We start from the raw sequence: 24,167 nt of genomic DNA, 5'->3' as shown, positions 1-24,167 counted from the left end.
CTGCTTCCCAAGCAGATGCTCTATCACTGAGCCACTGTCCCTCCTTTAGTTTTAGTATAACTGATAGTTCCTCATGCAAACAATAGGTATGGAACCTTTTCTTTTTCTTTAGCACTTTGTGCATGTGTGAGTGCATGCATATGTGTGCATATCTGTGTGCCCAGAAGTCATGGAGATGACTGGCAACTCCTGGGGCATGGAAGATGCTCAGAGAAGTAGCTTGATAACCCACCTCTATTTCCTGACACTGGTATTCTCTGGAGGTCTCCCATCCAAATACTTGCAAGGGTCAACCCTGCTTAGCTTCCAAGATCTGATGAGACCAGGTTTGCTTGGGCTATCCTGGTTGGGGCAGTATGGAACCTTTTCAAGGCCCGAAGAAGGCCTATCCAGGTTTGAAAAAGTAAGACTGAGTCCAGTAAATTAGGTAAGTGCAGAGAAGAATCAAAAAGTGAGGGGGGGACCCTGGCAAATCAGACAAATACAGACTAAATAAAGATGGTGCTAGAAGGAACCTCTGTCAACAACCCCCCCCCCCCCCAGTAAGGGAAGAGTTAAATGACATTCACTATTACATGTCAAGTCTGCTCTTAACTTTGGTCAGGCCTGCACTCAATCTTTGGTTCAGGAGAAAAGCATCCTGGGTAAAGCCATACTGCATTCCAATGCTGCTAGCTTGAACTCTCCTCACCCCCTCCTTTCCTTCGTTATGTAGCCTTGCTTTGAAATGGGAATATGTGAAAGAGTTTATCGGGCATTCTCAGGCTGGGCATCGGGGGAGGTTGGAGCCAAGAGACGCTCAAGGCCAAAGCAGGCCTGAGAAAGAAATTGTAACATCAATGTGTGAATGTGCCCTGCATAGTACTCCTCCCTCAAGAATCCCTTGAAGTATACCTTATATGATTGCATTCTACTGTATGATCTTTAGTCTTTCAATCTTGCTGTAAGTTGAGAACCATGATATCAATAACTAGCTACTTTGAATCTGCCGACTTGACATTACAATGGGCTTGTGCATCAGTATAACATTTTTAAATTATCCACAGCAATCTCTTGTCTATAGTTTGTTTCAATTTAGCCCATAATGGCTTCTAGATATAGAAACAAGTGCATATGAAAGGTCCAGAAAGCTGCATATAAAAAAATCCTTCCTTGAAATGACACAATTCCTGATCAAGTGGGATAGCACATAAAAATGATCACGGATACTATATCTCTTACAAAATCCTACCTGTTCTGGGCCAATGGTCTTAGAATCAGTCATTCAAGAGTGAAGTATGCTCAACAAAAATGCTACATAGATCTTACCTACAATTGACATTGAACTAATAGGTCAATAGTTTTTGGTGTTGTCTTTATCTCCAGCTTTATGGAGAGGGACAATTATGACAGAAGTTCTGCACCATGGTAGAAGTTGATGCTCCAAAACAGTGTGCTCACACACCAGCAGAGGTTGCTGCTATATACAAGTTTAGGACTTCCTCCCTGTTTGATATCCCAGATGGGAAATTCCTGGAGATTTGAGAACTGGAGCCTGAAGAGGGTGGGGTTTGAGGAGGGGTGGGAATGCAGACAGGTACAACGCCGTAGACTCCACCTTGCAAACCAGCCACTTCCTCTTGGGGAACCATTGTTGCCAACCTCCAGTGTCCACCTGGAGATCCTCAGCCTCTACCTGGTGGTTTTTGACTTGAGACCTGGCAGCACCCTCTGGGTGACTTGATGCCACCTGACTGACTTAACTAGACCTGGCTGCTTGCTCCTGTTCAGCAGCAGCCCCCCCACGACAGCTACTGTGACATTTTTCAGACCAGGGTCTGTCAGACCCAGGTTCTTGCTGTGGAAGCTGACTGGGTTATTTCAGACCACATACACACTTTCAGCCTAACTTACCTCACATGGCTGTTGTGCAAATCAAAAGGGGGAGAGGAAAACGATGTAAGCTGCTTTGGTCTCCACTGCAGGGAAAGGTCTCCCTACCACAGAGCTATAGTTTCTCTCTATACCTCATCTGAACATTTATTTAGCACACAAAGTCCAGACACTGCTACCTTAATCCTTTATATCAGTGGTCCCCAACTTTTCTGGCACCAGCGACTGGTTTTGTGGAAGGCAATTTTTTCACGGACCGGGGGGAGGGGGTGATGGTTTCTGAATGATACAATTGTGCACTTTATTTTGGTGTGGAGGTTAAGTGTGCGGATGCTTATCTGGGAGAACCAGGTTTGATTACCTACTCCTCTACTTGCAGCCGCTGGAATGGCCTTGGGTCAGCCATAGCTCTTGCAGAGTTGTCCTTGAAAGGGCAGCTTCTGGGAGAGCTCTCTCAGCCCCACCCACCTCACAGGCTGCTTGTTGTGGGGGGAGAAGATAAAGGAGATTGTGAGCTGCTCTGAGAGGGCAGAATATAAATCCAATGTCGTCTTCTTCTTATCATTATTACTATATTGTAATATATAATAAAATAATTATACAACTCACGGCCCGGTTGCTAACAAGCCACGGACCGGGGGTTGGGGACCCCTGCTTTATATGACATGCTAATTAGATGTGAGTGCTCTGGTACTTATCAACATTTTCCCCGGCACTCACTTGTTTCTTTCCTGAAGCAACTTTCCCCCAAAGCAAAGGCTCAGTCTTGGCTTTTCTCTACCTCTCTGGAGCAGGAAGTGTTACAGAACAGTCCAGGAGGTCATATAAAGCAGGGGTCCCCAACCCCCGGTCTGTGGCCTGTTAGCAACCGGGCCGTGAGTTGTATAATTTTATTTGCTCAGAACATTCAAAGACAGATGCCTCCAACATAAGATATTTGGTTTGGAATCTCCCAAAATTCTGTGGATGCTTCCAGTATTTTGTGATTGGAGTTAACCCCTATGGCAGCCATTTGTTTTGGTGTCCACTACATGTTCTCAAAGGGCTCATTAGGTCAACTGTGTTGAGGACCCCAGTGTTAGTGGCTATGCAGGTTGTTTTTAATCTAGGGATTCAAACTCCCAGCATGACATTGTGCAGTCCAGCAACTGATCTGCCACAAATATCGCAGCATCTTTTTCCCAATCCTCAGGGATGCTTACTAGTCTCTTCTGAAAAAAAGAGGTTCCACAACTGACACAGACATTGCCCCCCAACCAAATATTCTGTCAAGTCAGCAAACTTTTTTCTTGGTATTTACAGGGCTGCCCACTTGAATCTATTTTAACTTAAATTAATTTTGCCTGCAGCTTCTGCCAAAGTGCCTCTTGTCTTAACACTCAGGAAGAAGAAGTGAAGTGGTTTACTTTCACTTTATGGCTGGCTTTTAAAACTGTAATCATCTGTCTAGGCTAAACATCTCATGAATCTATCAGTCTTTCCTCATCTTTCAAAATCATTCACTGCTCCCTTTTATTATCTCTTTTGCGTCTTAATCCTGAAGTCAAAAAGAGATTCCCGGAAAGGAAAATTTTGCAGAGAAAATACCGTGAATCAATCTACAAAATCCAATATATATGATTTCAATAAATATTTATATTTATTGTAGCAAAATTCATTCAATAAAGCATGTTTAGTTTGCAAAAAATCATTTCCTACTCTCTATTCATACAGTTCCAAAGTCTCATTTCATTCATCAAATCCCAAGTTGCCATTTTAACAGACTAAAGTGTATCCAGCTTTTTAATGGATTAAAATGTTTGTGCCATGATATCAGTAACTTTTCATAGTCCAAATTCCTCAGTCTTGGATCAGTGATAGGACTCCTTCACACCACTTTCATCAACCCAAGTTTGAGGGATTTGTTTTCTCTGCAGAAGCATGTTAGCCAATCTGTTCACTTGCTTCCTGAATGCTGGCCCGCAAAAGCAGAGGAGACACTCCAGTGGCAGGCCTAAACAATGATGAATGATGCAAACGAGCAGCTACTGAAGCCAGGGTTTCAGAAATTGCATGCCATTTCAAGATGTCTGTGATCTAGTAGCAGCAGTCGTTTCCGACTTTGGGGTGATGTTGCTTTCACAATGTTTTCATGGCAGACTTTTTTACAGGGTGGTTTGCCATTGCCTTCCCCAGTCATCTACACTTTCCCCCCCAGCAAGCTGGGTACTCATTTTACAGACCTCAGAAGGATGGAAGGCTGAGTCAACCTGAGCCGGCTACCTGAAACCAGCTTCTGCTGGGATTGAACTCAGGTCATGAGCAGAGAGCTCAGACTGCAGTACTGCAGCTTTACTACTCTGTGCCACGGGACTCTAGTAGGAGCTTTTAATTATTTCACTGACTCACTAAAAACAAGACTGCTCCATTTCCCACCTTCACAGTAACCAAGCAGTGGGAAAACACAGGTGTGCCCTTTTAGAATAAATGCCTTTCCTTTTGCTTCCACTTCTATTAGGGACAGGGGGACTTCTTTGTAACGAACTAGCACTCATTCACACCCAAAGGACTGCAAATGTCATTGGGTAGGCAGGGAATACAAATGTTGCTTTATTCTTTTAACAACTGTATTTGTTTTTGTTTCACTACTGAATTGTTTGCTTTCCTTTCCTTTCTATGGAAAACACATTTCTGGATGCAATTTGGGTGGAAGCTGTTGTCAAGCCCTATCCTTTGCTTAGCCCTGGCTGGCGGAATGTTAGGCCAATGCTCTGTCCCTTCTCCATTATTTACAATGTGGGGAACATATAGGCATTACCATCTGGCAGAAGGATGTTTATGACACTGAAAAAGGTCTGCTGTGTTTCAAGGATGTACTCCCTAAATTCACAGGCTTGCTTATTTTTTCGCAGTATAGCGTGAGAATGCTTTTGTAGTAGAAAAGATAGTTACCACCTTAACCTCTGAACCTTAGATTCAAATGAAGCACCTTTTGTAATGGTTTATGATACCCTATATAGTAAGCATGTAACCTCTTGTATCTCAGTATTTCCATGCACCATGTTCCATGGCTAGCACCTTTGAATTCCTGAATAAACCAGTCTATTTGAAACAAAACAAAGGACTTCATTATTGGGAATCTCTGGACTTGACAGTTGTAGGGGTTGTACCCCTTACTCAAGGGATCTACGCTGCCAAATTGGAGAAAGGATCCTAATATACTAGAAATTAAAATTCTCACCTGCAGCATGTGCAGAAGCAGACGTTGGGCAACCCTAGAAATCAGCTGGTTTGCCAGAGTGGGCACGGAGACTTGCATTGTTCAGAAAGAGATATTGTTTTGTGGAAAATATGTATAAGAGAAATCACTAATATACAAACTGTGAAGCACATGGAGAAAGATACAACAGTGTGTGTACTCATTCATCATGAAGCACACCAGAAATGTCTTTGTGTGCACTGCAAATTATCATGGTAATACACAGCATACAGTCACAATAACAGACTTGCATGGGGAGTACATAATTGAAAGACTCATACTAGAATTACCACTAAAGGGGAAAGGAAGTGGAACCCCCCCCCCCCCGTTTTCACCATTTTAAGGATGGGGAAGGGGCTGTGATGCTCCTCCCAGGCCATTCCCGCCCCCCCCCCCGGGCAGCGTCCCTTGCTGCTGCTGTAGGTTTCCTGCCCGATCAGCTGATTGGTGGGGAGGAGGTCAGCCTGAGAGGCACTTCACAGCCCCTTTCCCAGTCTTAAAATGGTGAAAACAGGGGGGGAGGCGCCGCGGGGGGGGGGGGGCGGCGAGGCTGCTTGGCCCATTGCAAACAGGCCATGGCCCGGTACCAGTCCCCGGCCTGGCAGTTGGGGACCCCGATATAGAGGATGGTGCAGAGGGGTTGAAATTAAATCAGAAGATTTTTCAACTAAACAGTAGGAAGAATTTCCTGACAGAGCCGTTCCTCAGTGCAACAGGCTTTCTTGAGAGGTAGTTGGCTCTCCTTCTTTGGAGGTTTTTAAAACAGAGGCTACATGGTCATCAGACAGCAATGTTGATTCTGTGCCACTTTGGGATCAGGCAGTATTTTGTCTCCAGGCCATTTTTGCCAAGGATCCTGGAGAGTTTCCCCCCCCCCTCTTCTTTTTGCCATCTTCTGTGGTTGGAGCAGGGGTCACTGGATGTATGGGCAGCAAGGAGATCCTTGTGAATTGCCTGCATTTTGCAGGGGTTGATGACCCTGGAGGTACTTTCCAATTCTATGAGTCTATGATTCAATCATGAACAACAAAAACCCCACACATTTCTCTCACATTTTAAACCATTGGCAAATTAATGTAAATATGCCGAGGAACAAGTGATGAAGTTTTTATTGGCTGACAATTATGAATCCGTCTCACGCAAGGTTGCTAGGTATTGTTATCTGGTAAATAAAAAGCGTAGATCGTACTGTAAGTTGAGTCATTAGTGAAGGATTAGTTCGGTCCAGAATTTTAGGAATTATGGCTGTAACTGTCTATTGCCATGTTCTTATACTGTATTATTTTATATTATTTTGTATGCTGGTCTTATGACTGTTTTAATAAACTTTGACTTTGACCACACACTCACTCAGGCCTAGCTATATGTTACATGTTGGCACTGTGTTTGCTGCAGTCTTGTCAATCAGAAGTGCTTTGCGAGTTCTGTGCTCAGACTTAATTGTCAGGAAAGCAAGAGTCCAATTCAGATCAGAACCATGGCATACAGGAAAGAGGGCTTAAGCTTTACCCTTGCACTGTTGTACTGACCTGAAATGGCCCCTGAAAGCCTCTATTTGTCCTGTTGGGGAAACTTACACATACTAATAGCCTTCACACAAAGTTACTCTACAGGGCAAATAGTGGCTCTCTGTCTTTCTGCACTCTGTAGTTATGATCTGAACTGGATCCCCACCTACCTGGGAAGTAGGGTTGCCAAGTCCAATCCCAGAAATATCTGGGGACTTTGCGGGTGGAGCCAGGAGACTTTGGGGGTGGAGCCAGGAGACACTGGGGTGGAGCTAGGGGGAAGGGGGGAAATGGTGCCGGGGAGCATGGCGAGCCGCCCCATCTCAGAGTGGGCGACGCCGCTGCGCGGCTGCCGCCTCTTCTCCGCTCGCTGTGGCTGCTCCTCCGAGATGGGCTCAGCCTGAGCCCATCTCGGAGGAGCAGCTGCGGTGGGGCGGGGGGGGGGCGGCAGCGGCGTGGCGGCCTCGCTTGCTCCACTCTGCCTCTGGGGTGGAATCGGAGGGGGGAGTGGAGGCGGGCCGGGGGCATGGCGAGCCGCGAGTCCGGGTCCTAGAAGGGCCCAGATTTGTGGCTCGCCATGCTCCTGGCCTGCCTCGCCCTCCCCTTCTCTGGTTTTGCCTGCGCTGCTGCCACCTCTTGGCTGCTCCTTCGAGATGGGCTCAGCCTGGGCCCATCTCGAAGGAGCAGCTGCGGTGAGCGGGGAGGGGGCGGCAGTGGTGCGGCGGCCTCGCCCGCTCCAGGATCAGGTGGCTCGCCATGCTCCCAGGCGTCATTTCCCCCCCTCCCCCCGCTTCCGTTTTTTTGGGGAGCGGAGGAAGAGGGTGGCAATCCTGGGGACCCCCGTCAGGGCGGGAGGGTTGGGAAGCCTACTGGGAAGATGAAGACTTTGTAATTCACCAGCCAGAACCTGAAAAACCTCAGTACAACAATGCTCAACAGAATTGGCACAGGTACAAAGGCAAAAGGTTGCATATACTGAACCAAGTGAACCCTCTCTGAACAGTGACGACAGCAGGAAACAAACATCTACCAGGAAAATATTGCTTGTGGAAAAACCCTTTTACATTTTCTTGATTCCCCTCACATGCAACAGCAGAAACCTACTTGCACTCTCTGGCTGGGTACATAAGGGCAGCTTCGGGTGGCAGCCTCCCGTCTCAGAAGAAAGCTGGTTTAATGGAAAGCACCCCAGGGGTGGTCAGATAGTGTGCAGCCCACTGCTGGAACAGGGATGGGCTGTGCATGCCCTGGAGGAGTGGTCACACCACTCAAGCACATGAGCGACACTTCCCTGGAGCTCCCTGGCCATTCAGATGGCTGGGATTTGCTACCACTTACTATCTGGTAGCTCTTTGAAGTGGCAGAGCAATGGTGAAGGACGAGGAAAGGGCGGGAGCAAGGCGGGATCCATATGTGTGTGTTTGAATGTGCCATTTAAATCAGGATGTGGGCTGTTCCTGTGCCGGCCCAAATTGTCTTTCTGAATTCAGCCTTTAAGCCAAACACAAGATTGACAAATGAAAATGACAAATGTTGCTGATTTCTTTATTTGTACTTATTCTAGGAACAACATTTCAAATTGGGATCTGTGTGAATTCTTTTCAGAACAAGGAAGCTAATGTCTAAGCATCTGATAGGGGGAACTAAAACGACGTCAGTGAAAAAAATAACTTTGAAATAGTTGCTATATATCAAGTAATTTCAAAGGGCACCTTGTAGGTACCAATTGGTTGCATAATCTTTGGAATTTTTTTCATAAACACAGACGTTTGTCCCTTGCTATTTTTATTATTCTTACCTGCTCTGCATCATTGACAGGGAGAAGAATATATTCAGACAGATCAACATTAAGTAAAGTAACAGGATGCAATCCACTTTACAGAGCATCACTGGGTTGAGTTTCCACAGGATATCTTTGTAGTACATGTTTAAAGATAATACACAAAACAAAGGCAATCTGGAGTTTGGACTGACAGAATCATCACTGGTACTTACAGTCCCAGGTCGTGGGTAAGGAATTCTTCCCTGATAGGCTATCAGCTGGTGATTTGGGCCTTCCTTGTGTGCAAATGGCCCATTAAATACTCTCTGGATGTCTGATAAGTGGTACACACACACTGCTGAGCCTTTAAACACGGAACTAGGGAAGAAACAAAAAAGAAAATGCTTCACAATCTCTTTTGTCATATTTTACATTATTTTAAAATTCTTAGGCTGCTGAAAAGGTGCTAGTGTTGACCTTTAAAACCTACAGTGTGTTCCTCTTCTCTCCTCTCCTTTTCATTGACCACCCTTCCCCTCCCAAAATGGCATTTTCTTTGGTTATTTTGGATTACTTTTCTTCTTCCTCCCTCCTTCTTGTCACTGCCCCATCCTTTCCTTCAAATAACAACTTTAATGGATTCCCACTGTTATTTCCTAGACTGGACTGGTCTGGAACTGGGTTTTGGAACTGTTTCCTTTCTATGTAGGGAAATGGAGGGGTGGACCACCAATTGGGGAAGGTCAGCTTGTGATTTGTGCAAAATGATGGTGCGGGGTAGGGAGTTCAGCTTTTTTGTCCCCCCCCCTCCTGTTGGGAGGTTGGAATTTATTGTTATGTTTCTGGGGGAGGGAGTATGGATCCCAGGGTGGGAGAAATTATTGGGATTGGTGGAGAATTTTATTTGGTGTTGCCTAAAGGAAGTGATTCCTCCTCCTCCTTTCAGTGGTGTTTAGTAATCCCAATTGTGGTTGTTGCTGAATGTGGAAGCTGGGAGGGGAATTCTTCTGCATATTGATATATGGATAAGTGGATAAAAGTATACTTTTAATCCCAGGAAGCTATATGTGGGGTACTTGGAGAGGGGGCATCATTATGATGTCGAGGGAGGGGGGAGATATTGATTTCTTGTCTCATTCAAACTGCCTAGATAATGATAACAAGGAGAAATTATTGTATGCTTTCTGTTTTGTATTTGTTCTGTTTGTATTGTTTTTGTGTATTTGTATTGTGTTTTTTCTGATTAAACAATGAGGAAATGTTAAAAAAAAGCCCTCTACAGTGAAGGACTGCAAAACTTCCTTACAAACCTACCTAACCACTATGTTCATCTTTTGAGGCCCTGAAATTAGGCAAGTGGCAACCTAGAAGAGGACCTTCTTGCTTGTGGCACCACAACTCTGAAACTCTCCCCCAGAAAGCCTTGCCCATTTCATTCTGACTGGGTGATTTCAGACCACCCAGTTACTGTCAGCCTAACCTATGTCACATGGTTGTTGCATGGATCAAAAGGGGGACAGGAAAATGATGTAAGCTGCTTTGGTTCCCACTGTGGGGAAAGACTGTCCTTTCCCTAGGTAGAGGCTGCAGGGAGGGGGGAGGAGAAGGAAAGTGGCATCAGAGGGCAGGTTGGTGGATGGTTGGCTAGGAAGGAGACAGAGTTACCAACTCCAGCTTGGGAAATTTCTGGAGATTTGAGGGTTGAAGCCTGGAAACAGTGGGATTTGAAGAGGAGTAGGTCAGGTACAATGCCATAGACTCCACCTTCCAAACCAGTCATTTTCTCCTGGGGAACCATTCTTGCCAATCTCCAGGTGAGGCCTGGAGATTACTCAGAATTACATCTGCTCTCCAGATGGACAGATATCAGTTCCCCTGGAGAAAATGGTAGAGTCATTATACCCTGCTGAGGTCACCCCTCTCCTGCATGGCAGCCAGTGTGCCATGGCAGTTGGCACCTCAGAGCAGAGTCTGCCAGACCCAGCTTCTGGCTATGGAAACTGGCTGGGTGATATTGGACCAGTCACAGACTTTCAGACTAACCTGCCTCATTGGATTGTTGTGCAGATCAAAAGGGGGAGAGAAGAATTATGTAAGCTGCTTTGGTTCCCACTGAGAAAGACTGTACTTTTCCTAGGTAGAGGCTGCAGAGAGCAGGGAGAAAATGGAAAGTGATATACTCCCATCTCTTTTGGCCCCCATCCTTCTTTCTCAATCTACTCTCTTCTCTGATAACCTACTCTACAGTTCCTCACTTTCTCTATATCCCTTCCCAACAGCTGCCTTCTCTACATATCTTGCCTCCCTCTATCTTGCCCTTCCTTCCCCAGCCTCCCCTGCCAAGGCTATGACACTCATAGCAAATGTCTTGTGCAAGTTGTATTTCTACCCATGGGGCTCATTACTAGTATAATAATAATAAAACATCAGATTCCCTAAAAAACAGATGGTGTCAAAAATCCCAATAATGCTGCTCTCACTAGTGTGAAACTATCTAAGTTCCAGTGGTGCTATTATCTTGCAGGGGTGGTGGTGGAAGTGGGAGTGCTAAGTTGAACCATTGCTGCCCTCAACTGAATGTCTGGCAGAACATCTCTGGCTTACAGTTCTTGGGGAAAGATAATAAATCTTGCAAGGCCCAGGTGGAATTTTTAGAAAATTCCAGCAGATTGGGGCCAGAGTGGAGAAGCCCTGGCCCTGATTGAGGATGGATATCTCTTGGGCTGGGGACCACCAGCAGATGTTCATCACCAGCATGCAAGGCTCTCCTAGGGGTATACCAGGAGAGGTGGTCCTGAAGATATGTAGGTCCCTGGCCATTAAGAACTTTAAAAGTCAGCACCAACACCTTGAAATGACTAAAACATCAACAAAACAGTCTTTCATCCCAACTTGTGCTTTAAATACCACACTGTGCATCAGTACACCACCCTGCATACCGTGTCTGAAGACAGTACAGCACTATACGAGTTTGGAGGGTACCTCTGATCACATTTAATTGCTGTGCCAGCTATAACCTAGATTGTGTTTAGTCAATCTGCCTATTACTGTGTAGTTCTGCTCATGCATTGAGACCTTCAACAGAGGTCCTCCGGGTACCTCTGCCTATAGAATGGAGGTGGGCAGTTACTTGAGAAAGGGCCATTTAGTAGTGGTGCCACAACTGTGGAATGGCCTTTTCTGGGAAGCTTGTGTACCATCATCATTTCAATGACAGGTGAACAAATTTTTGTTTCAGGTGGTTTTAATGGATGTTTGGTTTTGTGCTGGAGTATATCACAGGGCTGGTTCAAGGCATTTTGTCAGAACAAGCAAGGTGTGCCCATCCTCTCCTGGGTTGGGATGGCAGCACTGAAGCCCAGGAAGTGAAGACAAGTCACTTCTGGTACTGCTGATTGTTGACAGTCAGACTCCTTTAATTCAATTTTGTTTTTAACATGGGGCTTTTCCACAGTTTTTTCTACGATTCAGCTTCTTAACTGCATCAGTTTTCCCCATCCTTTGCATACATTATTGTTCTCCAGTCATTGTTCTCCAGTTACTCTTGAGTTTCCCTTGTATTTTTTTCAGATCACTCCTTCAGAGGAGCAACAACCTGGTGTGGAAAAACTCATGGATACTGCTGCTTCATTCAGTGTTTTACAGAATGTGACATTTAGGCTGCATCAGACCAGCAGCTCTGTGTGCTTGTGAGGCATTGCAAATTGGAGCACACAAATCTTGATCAGACACTCCCATTTGAGCTGCCCATATATCAAGTGGGGTGTAAGTTGGAGCATTCGCACAGTTGTTGTGCACCATTCCCATTTGGGATTTTACCCTTTATGTTTTTAGTGGTCACGGATATGTGCTCATCCACTTCGTGGCCATGATTTTTTAAAAAAGAATACTGGTGAGCATCTAGAGTGGACCGGTGGAGTCACACCACCAATCCACCTTGCTTGCATGCTCGCATGGTCAGGCACTAGGAAATGTGGGAGGACTGCAGCAGAAGACTTTGCTACCATTTCTCAACTGGTAGCTATTTGATGAGTCTAAGAGCCGTCAGAGAATGGGATGTGTGCAAGGGCAGAATGGGCAGCAGTTGTGCCTGACGTTGACTTTTTGATCTGCCTGGGGGAAGTGCCTATGGACCCAAATTGGCTGAATCCAACCTTACTGTATTTCAGTGTCTTCCATATGGCTATTGGGAAGGCAAAGTGATTTTTTAAAAAATATTTTCTTGGGAGGGCTGGTGAGTAGATGCAGTGACCTAGATGGCTATTGGGTTACTTCTAGCCTGACGGTTTCATGATAAACAGATGTTCCCAGGGCTTTTTTTGTAGAAAAAGCCCAGCATTAACTCATTTGCATATTAGGTCACACCCCTTCATCACCAGAAGCGATGTCACCTGTTCAGTAGGTTACTTTCTGCATATTGACACAGAACCGTATAATGCCATCAGCTGCATTTCATGGGTGTGTGTTCTTAACAGCCCAATGAGAGACCTTATTTACCCCCTCCCAATACAGCTGGAGAGAGACAGCCATGTGTGGTGGAGTGGGCAGTGGCAGGCCCAGCTCATGGTGGCTCCGTGTTTCTTACTCTCTTTGCAAGTCCATTGGAGGCTGGAGGCAGCAGAGAGGACGGAGCGTGCAGTCTGGGAGTGTGTAGCTGACTAGTGCCTTCCCTCTGCTGGAGATCTTTTTTGAGCCGGAATTTTGGCCATGTGTTCCTGTGCATTCCTGCTTTAAGAAAGCCCTGGATGTTCCAGAAGAAGCATCACCAGCTCAATGCAAAAATTTTTTCCAAGTTCTGCTTGTGGTGCTACTTTGGGACCCAGTATGGCAGAATAGACAAGAACCTCAAAAGAGGCTTTATCAGGCCAGCTACTGCCCTGCATGCAGCGCCGGTACTCTTCCGGAAGAAGAAAGACGGGAGCCTTAGACTTTGCACAGATTTTTGCAGATAAATGGGATTTCAATGTCCAACGCTTATCCCATCCCCCTGATCCGAGATCTACTGAGCACAGTGTCTGAGGGGTCCATTTTCACGAAACTGGATCTGAGGGATGCATACTTTAGAGTGCGAATCAAAGAGGGGGACAAGTGGAAAACTGCATTCAACGCTCCAATGGGGCAGTTCGAGTACCTCGTGATGCCTTTCGGATTACAAGGCGCTCCAGGAGTGTTTATGAACTTTATTAATGAAGTCTTGGGAGAGTACCTGTACAAGGGGATGGTGGTGTACCTGGATGACATCATTATCTATTCAAAGGACATAGCCTCCCATGTACAATTAGTGAGGAAGGTGCTCACTACCCTATACGAGTACAAACTGTATGCAAAGTTATCCAAGTGTGAGTTCCACCAGACTGAGCTTGACAATCTGGAATTCAGAGTGTCCAGCAAAGGACTCACTATGGATCCCGCCAAAATACAGGCAGTATTGTATTGGGCACCCCCAAGGACACGTAGACAGCTACAATCTTTCCTCGTGTTCACAAATTTTTACAGAAATTTCATTCAGGGGTTCGCCCAAGTAATGTTACCTTTGACAGACTTGCTTAAGACTAGAGGGAGACAGAACGCGAAGGCGAAGGAAGACCTGAAGGACTGATTAAAGGGACAGGGGGATTTTGGTACCACGACAGGAAATTGAAACACTGAGGCAAGAGGTCTTACAACACTGCCATTGTAATAAACTGTCAGGTCACTTCAGATACGTGAAGATGTTACACCTAGTCAATAGACAATTCTGGTGGTCTCAAATGAAAAAAGACATTTCAGAATTTGTGACCACTTGCCCGATTTGTGACCAGCCGCCCTGAGCCTGCTCCGGTGGGGAGGGCGGGATACAAATAAAATTTGTTGTTGTTGTTGTTGTTGTTGTGTATAATGGCAAAGAAAAGAGGTGGGAAACACCACGGCCTCCTTCAGCCCACTCCCACTGTGGAACGCCCCTGATCCGTGGTCTCTATGGACTTTATAGTGGAACTACCAGCTTCTCAGGGCAAAACTGTAATATTGGTGGTGGTGGATACTTTCTCAAAGCAAGCCCATTTCATTCCCTGTAAAAAATTGCCTACAGCAAAGAAGCTTGCCTATTTGTTTTTCCAACACGTTGTTAAGGTCCACTCATTCCCCGATAAGGTCATTAGTGTCCGCAGTTCTCAATTTATTGCCAACTTCTGGAGGCAGTTTTGTAAATTAACAGGCATGCATGGAACAGGGGTTGAGCTCTGCCTACCACCTGCAGATGGACGCATAAACGTGCTTCTAGAACAATATTTACGGTACTATGTGAACTTCCAGCAGACTAACTGGGTGGAACTGTTACCGTTCGCAGAATATGGATACAATAATAGTCTCCATAGCTCAAGCAAAGCAACTCCCTTCAAAATTTTCAATGGCTATGAGAGAAAACAGTTCCCACTGCTGCCCAGCGGCGGTGGGGACAAGCCCCCCACCTCCTGTCAGCAATGGTGGGAAACGCTAGGGAAAGGGTGGTCCATAATTCAAGAAAACCTGGAAATGGCCAAACGGGATTACAAAGTGCATTATGACAAAAAAACATGCCCCAGAATGGGATTTTAAAGTAGGAGAAATTGTATTCCTGTCTACAAAGAACTTGCCTTTGCCACAGACTTCCAGGAAGCTCGCATACAAATACTTGGGGCCATTCAAAATAAAGAGAGTGATAAATAAAGTGACAGTGGAGTTAGAATTGCCAAAACTGTTTAATAAAATCCATCCTGTTTTGCATTGCAGCCTTCTTCGGCGGGATCCAGGGGCTACAAGCTGGCACCTTCACCCACCGGAGCCCAAACCTATTCAAGTGGAGGGTCAGAGTCACCATGAGATGCAGGAGATATTGGATGCAAGAGAAAAAAGGGGGGTACTCTACTTCCTAGTATGCTGGAAGTATTTTCCCCCCAGTTGTGATGAATGGGTAAAAGCATCCGACCTCCAGGCCCCCCTCCTCCTTAAAAGATTTTACCTACTGCAACCAGACAAACCCCGAGCAAGAGCTTAGGGGAGGGGGGGCAGTATGTCAAGCATTGTGAATTTTCTAGTTGTTATAATTGTCAGATCATAGAATTGTTACTAACCGTGAATTAGATTCAGGCACATCAAAATAGCAACCCCCCCCCCCATTGCTTCTTTCACTTTTACTAACAAATGCAGGAATGTCCTCTTTGAAGATAAGACCTCCTGGGACTCATTCCCAGGCCCAGCGAGGCCTGGACCCAGGATGCGCCAACCGCAATAGAGATAAGGAAGTTAGAGTGTGAATTTCACACGTGAATGTAGAATTGTTTATAGAACCTTTGATGTGCCATTTTAAAGCTTGTATTCTGTTTTTACTAAGTATCAGTTCCAATACCTAGCTCAAGTGAGCCACATGGATTAACAAAACTTTGTTTCAAAACCCGACTGGTTATTTTGAAATCTCATGCTTGACAATCTCCCATCACCTGCTTTGAAGCCTCTGGGAGAAACAATGCTAGTAAGAAGTGTAAGTTACCTTTACTGCTGAGTGGAAGTGACTGGTATCACCTTCTGGGTCTTCAGGTTTTGATTTAGGCCCAACTGGTTGCAATGAAGACCAGAAGGTGCTGGGTGCATCCTGCTTTGGAAATTGAAATAGCTTGAACCTGCCCTCTATGTCTATTACCAATTTCTGTTTCCTTGTGTCTGATTTCTCCCACTATGCATTTTTCAGTCTTATTTGTCCACCTATAAATCAGTATTTAATTATTTATTTAATTGGATTTATATCCCTCCCTCCCTGCCAAAGCAGGCTCAGGGAGGCTTACAACACGTGGCATAAAATAAATTATTTACATTAAAAAGCATTAAAAACAATTTAAGAACAATTTGGTGCTAGTTTCAGCACAGATTAAGATGGCGTTCAATTATCTTAAGCATCCACCAGATCTAACATCTCGGTAATGTAGGTCAGCATCTCAGTTAAATGCTCACTGAAACAGTGTTGTCTTACAGGCTTTGTGGAATTGGGTAAAGTTTCGCAAGGCCTGACCCCCTCAGACAGTTGGTTCCTCAGGGGCGGCAATTGAGAAGGCTCTTTCTCGCTTTGTTTTCAGTCTTGCCTCCCTTGGTTCAGGGATCGATAAAAAGTTCTGTGTTCTAAGTACCCTCTGAGGAACATGTGAAGAGAGATGGTCCCTAAGATAAGCAGCTCCTTGGCCATATAAGGCTTTAAAGGTAATAACCAGCACCTTGTAGTGGATTCGGTATACCACTGGCAGCCAGTGCAGTGTCCGCAGCCCAGGCTATATATGCTCCCACATGGAGAGCCCCAATAGCAGCCTGGCTGCTGCATTCTGCATTAGCTGCAGTTTCTGGATTCGGGACAAGGGCAGCCCCATGTAGAAGGCATAGCAGTAGTCCAATCTCAAGGTGACCGTAGCATGGATCACAGTTGCCAAGTCACTATGCTTGAGGAAGGGAACCAACTGCCTTACCCACCTAAGATGGTAAAAGGTGTATTTGGCAGCAGCTGCTATCTGGGCCTCCATTGTTAGGGAAGTCTCCAGTAGCACTCCCAGGCTTCTAATCCTGGGCACCGTTGTAAGTGGCACTCTGTCAAAAGCCGGTAAGGGGATTTCCCTGCCAGGACCAAGCGACTAAGACAAAGGACCTCTGTCTTCATCAGATTCAGTCTTAGTTAACTCAGTCTAAGCCAACCTGCCATGACTTGCAATGCCAGCTCCAGATTTTCTTGGACACAGTCAGATTGGCCATCCATCAGTAGGTAGAGCTGGGTGTCATCCGCATATTGATGGCAACCCAGCCCATAACTCTGGGCAATCTGGGCAAGGGGGCACATGTAGATATTAAACAACATGGGTGAAAGCACCGTTCCCTGAGGCACACCGCAATTAAGCGGGTGTCTCTGGGATGACTGTCCCCCAATTGCCACCCTTTGTCCCCAACCTTGAAGGAAAGAGGAAAGCCACTGTAAAGCTAACCTCTGAATCCCTGGGTCAGTAGCTGATGGTCGACTGTATCAAATGCAGCTGACAGGTCTAGCAACATCAGCACTGCCAAACCGCCTTGGTCCAGATGCCGCTGGAGATTGTCTACAAGAATGACCAGTTCTGTCTCTGTCTCATGGCCTGAGTGGAAGCTGGACTGATGGGGATATAGGATGGAAACATTCTCAAGAAAGCTCTGCAACTGTTGTATCACTGCCCTCTTAATAATCTTACCCAGAAAGGGTAAGTTTGACACTGGCTGGTAGTTTGCCAATTCTGCCGGGTCCAATGTTGTTTGTTTTAAGAGAGGGTGGACCACTGCCTCTTTAAGAGATGATGGAAAAAGCCCTTCAGAGAGGGATCTATTTCCAATATCCCGTAAAGGATGACGTAGCTCCATCTGGCAAGCTTTAATCAGCCAGGATGGGCAAGGGTCCAGATCACAAGTCATTGGGTGCACAGTGGAGAGAATTCTGTCAACTTCCTCCAAGCTGAGTGTTGTAAAACTGAACCAGAAGACAGGCATGGAGCCTTGAGTTCACAGACCGTTTCAAATGTGGCAGGGCAGTTGTGACGGAGCAACAAGATCTTATCCGCGAAAAAAGTCGCCAAAGCCTCACAGCCAATATCCAATTCCCTAACATTTGGCCTGCCTTCTGGCAGGGTTGTAAGAGACTGAATCAGACTAAACAATTGTGCCGGACACAAATTCGCGAACACAATTTTAGCCGCAAAGTAAGCTTTCTTTGTAGCTTTGACTGCCATCTCATAGGACTTCATAAATTCTCTATAGGATATTCTAGTCACTTCATTCCGAGTACACTCTAGCTGTCTGAGCCTTTGTTTCATCAGCTGCAAGTCTGGGTTATACCACGGTGCCAACTTAGAATGAGGGCACAGAGGGAGCCAAGGTGCAATCTCATCAATGGCAATAGAGAGCTGGTCATGCCAGGACTCCACTAGGTCCTCTAATGGGTCACCAGGAGGCCAGGGATCCCATAGAGCCATCTGGAACCGCATTGAGTCCATTTGACTCTGCAGGCAAGCTAATATACGCTCCTTGCCTAAACAGGCTTGAGGTGGGACATCCATATGGAACATAGTGGTCCAACCATGGCATTGTTTCCACAGTGATCCAGTCCACTAAAACTCCCACTGCAAAGATCAGATCCAGCATGTGCCTGGCTTGGTGAGTGGGTGTTGTTCCATGTTGGGAGAGTCTCAGTGTTGCCATGGATGACTAGGTCCGCTGCCTGAGTGGAGCTTGCATCGTCGGCATGGACATTGAAGTCACCCAGGATCAACAGCCTGGAGTGCTCCAATGCCCAGCCTGTTATGGCTTCCATCAGGGATGGTAAGGTGTTGGTACACAAGCCAGATAGCCAAACCCTCCCCAACATCCCACGCCAGACCAGTGCATTCAATGCTGTTGATCTCAGGAGACAGGAGAGCCCAGAAGGAGTAAGCCTCCTGTATGAATAGGGCCATCCCTCCCCTCCGCCTGCTAGTCCATGACTGGTGAAAGACTGAGTACCCTGGGGGAGCTACTTGAGAGAGAGCTACTGTCTTCCCATCTCGCACCCAGGTCTCAGTTACGCAGGCCAGAACCAGATCCTGCTCAACCAGGAGTCCTGAAAGACTGAGGTCTTGTTATTTATGGACCTGGCATTGCGTAACACCAATGACAGAGGCAAATAGTTAAACCTGGCCCCACTATCTGCTACCATTGGGATGGGATACAGGCTGGAAGGGGGCCAAGTTCCTTCATGTCTCAACTGTCTCCCCTTAAGTTTATGCCTGTTCCCATCATCATACCTTCCCCTCCCCAGGAGTATTGGGATCCCCTGGCTGGTCATCACGCTATTAGTGGTCTCTGCAACAGTCTCAAACTGATTTATAGGATGTGCAGCCCTGTATTACTCTGTAGTTCTTCCCTATCTACCCTTGCCAGCCAAAAATTGCCGACTCTAGTCTAACCTACAATATCCCAAAATTGATCCCACTACCAAACAAATCTATTGTAAATAGTTAACTAATTCTAAAAATCCCACTCCTCTCCTAAATACTGCCCAATTAATTAGCTAACAAATATAATCAGTGGAACCAACAGTCAATTAATTCTAAAAATCCCACCCCTCCCCAATTAATTACCCAACAATACAATTAATTAGATCAAATAGCCAGTTAATTCCAAATCAGTTAACCAACCAAATTAATTTATGCACCCAATTAATTAACAATATAAATAAATATCAATTAATTTAGCAGCCAAATGGTCTCAATTTCAAAATAGTTTATTTATTTATTTATTTATTTTATGATTTATATCCCGCCCTTCCCAACAAGTGGCTCAGGGCTGCTCACAACATAAGAATTTGACATAAATAGAATTTAAGCATAAAAACAGTTAAAATAATTAATACATTTAAAATTTTAAGACATTTAAAACATTTAAAACATTAGGGACAGCAGACATCTAGTGTAACTACACTCAGTTTCTTGTACCAGCTAGTCATAGGCCAGCCGGAAGAGGGTTGTCTTACAGGCCCTGCGGAACTGGGCGAGGTCCCGCAGGGCCCTCACCTCTTCCGGCAGCTGGTTCCATCAGGAGGGGGCCGTAACAGAAAAGGCCCGGTCCCTTGTAGATTTTAAGCAAGCTTCTTTTGGCCCGGGGATAACTAGGAGATTTTGAGTTCCCGATCTCAGTACTCTCTGGGGAACATGTGGGGAGAGACGGTCCTTCAGGTAGGCAGGTCCTAGGCCATATAGGGCTTTAAAGGTAATAACCAGCACCTTGTACCGGACTCGGTAAGCTATTGGCAGCCAGTGCAGATCCCGGAGCCCTGGCCGGATGTGCTCCCTTCTTGGGAGTTCTAACAGCAGCTGGGCCACGGCATTCTGCACTAGCTGCAGCTTTCGAGTTCGGCACAAAGGCAACCCCATGTAGAGAGCATTGCAGTAGTCCAACCTCGAGGTGACCGTGGCATGGATCACTGTTGCTAGAAGGTCACACTCCAGGAAGGGGGCCAACTGCCTTGCCCGCCTAAGATGAAAAAATGCGGACTTGGCAGTGGCTGCTATCTGAGCCTCCATCATTAAGGAGGACTCCAATAGTACCCCCAGGCTTTTGACCTTGTCTGCCGCTATCAGCGGCGCACCCTCAAAAACTGGTAGGGGGATTTCCCTCCCCAGACCCCGACGACCCAAGCAAAGGACCTCTGTCTTTGCCAGATTTAGCTTCAGCCCACTCAGTCTGAGCCACCCAGCCGCTTCCTGTAATGCCTGGTCTAGATTTTCTGGGGCGGAGACCGATCGGCCGTCCATAAGTAGATAGAGCTGGGTGTCATCAGCATACTGGTGACAACCCAGCCCATACCTTCAGGCAATCTGGGCAAGGGGATGCATATAGATGTTAAATAACATCGGGGAGAGAACCACCCCCCGAGGCACTCCACAATCAAGCGTGCGCCTTCGGGATAGTTCACCCCCAATCGCGACCCTTTGTCCCCGACCTTCGAGGAAAGAGGAAAGCCACTGTAAAGCCAACCCCTGAATCCCCGCGTCGGCGTTCTACATAAACATAAATTTAAATTCTTATAAAAAGTTGGCAATGGAAGACAGTTATTGTTGGTGGACATTCACTAAAGTGCAAAGTTAAAAGTGAAAGTGATGATATTAAGTGCTAAAGATATTGAAGTGTGGTTGAAGTGCAGGAGCCTTCTCTGTTCCAATTCATCCCAGAGCTTACTAGCTCCCACCCCTTTTTTTTTTTGCTCTAGTCTCTGGGGTCTTTGAAGTTGACTCTTTACTGCAGCCCGACAGTCTTGTTTCCCACTTGCCAGCATCTGCTTCTCTAGGCAGGCTCGGAGGGGGTAGAGGCCCTCCCCAAGTCTCCTGGCTGTGCCACCGGGACTCTCAACAGCAGCAGGCTGTGTAGCAGCATGGGAGGCAGCAGCAACAGCCCAGATAACAGTCCAAGCAGTCGACGGGATGGCATTCGCGGCTGGGGAGAGACGAGCGGCAAATCCTCCTCAGGGGCAAAAGCGTCCCACAGCAGATGTCGTTGCTGCCACTGCACCTCTCTTGCAGCTTGGGTTGCTCCATGGCTGTGCCTATCCTCCACAACTCAGCCAGACCACTGCTGTTATCATTGCTGTTGCTCTCCACTTGCAGTCCAGGCAGTCGCACACTCCAGCCCGCGATCACACTAGATCTCCGTGGCGCAGTCAGGCCAGCTCAACAGCTCCGCGTGCATTGCTGTCTTGGAGGCGCTGCTGATGTATGATCATTATACTGTTGTGGTGTATATTACTGATATGGTGTATATATGATGTATATGGTGTATGATCAATATGCTCATTATACTGATATGGTGTATATTACACATATAACTTGCACAAAAATACATAAATTAAAGCAATGAATTGTTAACATGAGCAATGAACCAAAACCATTTTCAAAGGAAACATGGCTTAATGACAAAATTTGTTCCCCCTTAGCTGGGAGACTGAATCAAGGAATGCAAAGCATTATGAGATTTAAAACCGAAACAACTAATCTGGATCTGATCAAGAGAATTGCAGTCCAGAATTCTGTTTCCAGCAGAGGACATCAGCATGTTAGCATGGCATGGGGATAAAAACTCTCCCTGTTGTTCATATTCAACATCTGGAATTCAGAATCTTGCTTCCTTGGTACATGGAGGTTCCACTGAGTCACTGTGGCACACTGCAACCAACAGATCTATCATTTATGAAAGTGTTTAGCCTTCCTCTTGTTTAATCCAGAGGCAAATTCCACATCTTGAGACACCCAATTCTATAGGTAAATGATGTGTTGCATGAAGCAGTGCTTTTACTCTGTATTGACTGCTATCTCCCTTTACAGAAAGACTGAAAGTCTAGCATCAAAAGAGAAGGAGAAAAAATGTAGATGTACTTATAAACCATAATCTCTGGAAACCAAAAAGGACCAATCTTATCTTTAATGAGAGCAAAGTCTGGATTAACCAACTTTTGTGTATAAATTCAAGATAATTAAAGACCTCTTAATGAAGTGACAAAAGCAAAGCCATGTGATGCATATAAACATGTTGACGCTGATGTCACATTGTATAGGCAGAGGGAGATGGCTTATAACTGTCTGCAGGAATATGCATATGAGGTGACTGGATTGCTTTGCTTTTGCTTGTTTGTTGTTTCCTTCTCATGTTAAGAAAAAATGTATTTTTTTGAGTAGGTGAGAAAAAAGTAACGGGAAATTTTCCAAGTGAGAGAACTGTCCTGCAGTTTGCTCATAATAAAATTCACTCTTAAGTGAACAGGCATTTGGCAAAAACTAGAATTGTAAAATCAGCAGGAGAGACAGAAAAACAAAAACAAAAAGACTGAAACATTTTATTGTTCTAAATTATGGCTATAAATTACAGCAGAGGGAAAACTCAGGAATCTCTAAAAAAGAAAGCAGCCAGCAATTCTTAGGTTTCAGCACTAAAACAGGTTTAACAATTATTCAGCCTCCCCAGGCAGAAGTGCAGAGCGGCAATGGAAGGTGGGGAGGAAAACTGATCCAGGACCTACAAGACTAAAGAGTATCCTGACCTATCAGTTCATTTCATATTTGAAGAGAAGTGCTGGGTTTCATGAAAGCTCATACTGAAAAATATATATATTGTCAGTCCTTAAGGTGCCACTTGATTCTTGTTTGTTTTGTTCTGACAAACTATCAAGGCTACACCTTTCCAATCATAATGCCTGAGGTCACAGAACGAACAAGGTTGGGGCCGTTTCCTTTTTCACCTTTGACCTTCAGGCAGAGGCTTATAGAGAGCCTATCTAGTGGATTGCCCAGGCTAGCCTGCACTCATCAGCTCTTGGAAGCTAAGCAGAGTAATACTTGGAAAGGAGACCACAAAGGAAGTACAGGGTTGCTATCTAGAGGCAAGGAATGGCAAACCACCTCTGTTCATCTCTTTCCTTAAAAACCCTATAGGTTGCCATATATCAGTTTTGACTTGACAGCACTTTCCACCAACAGTGAATCAGCATTCATGGTCGGTCAAATTTACCATCAATAAGCACTGCATGCTAAAATCTATAAAATATTTATGTCAATGTTCTCTGTACTTAAACATGCTATGTTATCTTGTTATCTACTGAGAGCACTGCAGGTGCGTGTAGGTCTCTAAGCCTATACTTTGTCCTGACCTGTGTGACCTCTCTGTTACCCTGTCCTGAGGAACACCCGGGGTGGGGGGGGGAGAGGGTCACCAGCCCAGAATGCTACCCTCACCATACTGCAGTTCTCATGGCTCTGTGGGAAGACGTGCATACTTTTTCATAGCATTTATGGCCTTTATGTGAAACAGATACACATATGTTTGCACTGGAGGTGCTTTACAGGTTATCACTGCTATATCTCATTCTGAACAAGGCCTTAGAGTGTGAATAAAAAAAAAATCCACACAGTAGAACTGGGGACAGATGGGGGTACATTTCTGCAAACCAGTGAAGCCCCTGGTTTGCAGAAAAATCTGAAATCTTAAAACCAAATACATTGGGAATTTTGAAAATCCAAATAACAGAAACAATATCTGTCATGTTAAGAGATGAATACTCACTGAGATCTCATAATTCCGTGTTGTGACATGCTGGCAGTCATTCAGGGGCAGGGTTTTAGGTAACCCCCAGCCAGTATTGTTGATCGTTACCAATTCTCATAAGAACATAAGAGAAGCCATGCTGGATCAGGCAAATGGCCCATCCAGTCCAACACTGTGTCACACAGTGCCCCCCCCCCAAATTTTA

At 45.6% G+C, this 24,167-nt stretch overlaps 1 protein-coding gene across 1 annotated transcript in view; it reads right to left on the bottom strand.

Annotated features, from left to right (window-relative positions):
- SEMA3C (semaphorin 3C) overlaps positions 1-24,167 on the bottom strand; it is a 381,732-nt gene that overhangs the window by 78,230 nt on the left and 279,335 nt on the right. Inside the window, exon 11 of the mRNA XM_060244661.1 lies at positions 8,614-8,758. Coding sequence (XP_060100644.1) covers positions 8,614-8,758 — 145 coding nt within the window. The remainder of the gene's footprint in view (positions 1-8,613; positions 8,759-24,167) is intronic.

The sequence above is a fragment of the Heteronotia binoei genome, chromosome 8 (assembly GCF_032191835.1).
Source record: "Heteronotia binoei isolate CCM8104 ecotype False Entrance Well chromosome 8, APGP_CSIRO_Hbin_v1, whole genome shotgun sequence".
Classification (NCBI taxonomy): domain Eukaryota; kingdom Metazoa; phylum Chordata; class Lepidosauria; order Squamata; family Gekkonidae; genus Heteronotia; species Heteronotia binoei.
This window is presented reverse-complemented; position numbering and strand designations above follow the sequence as displayed.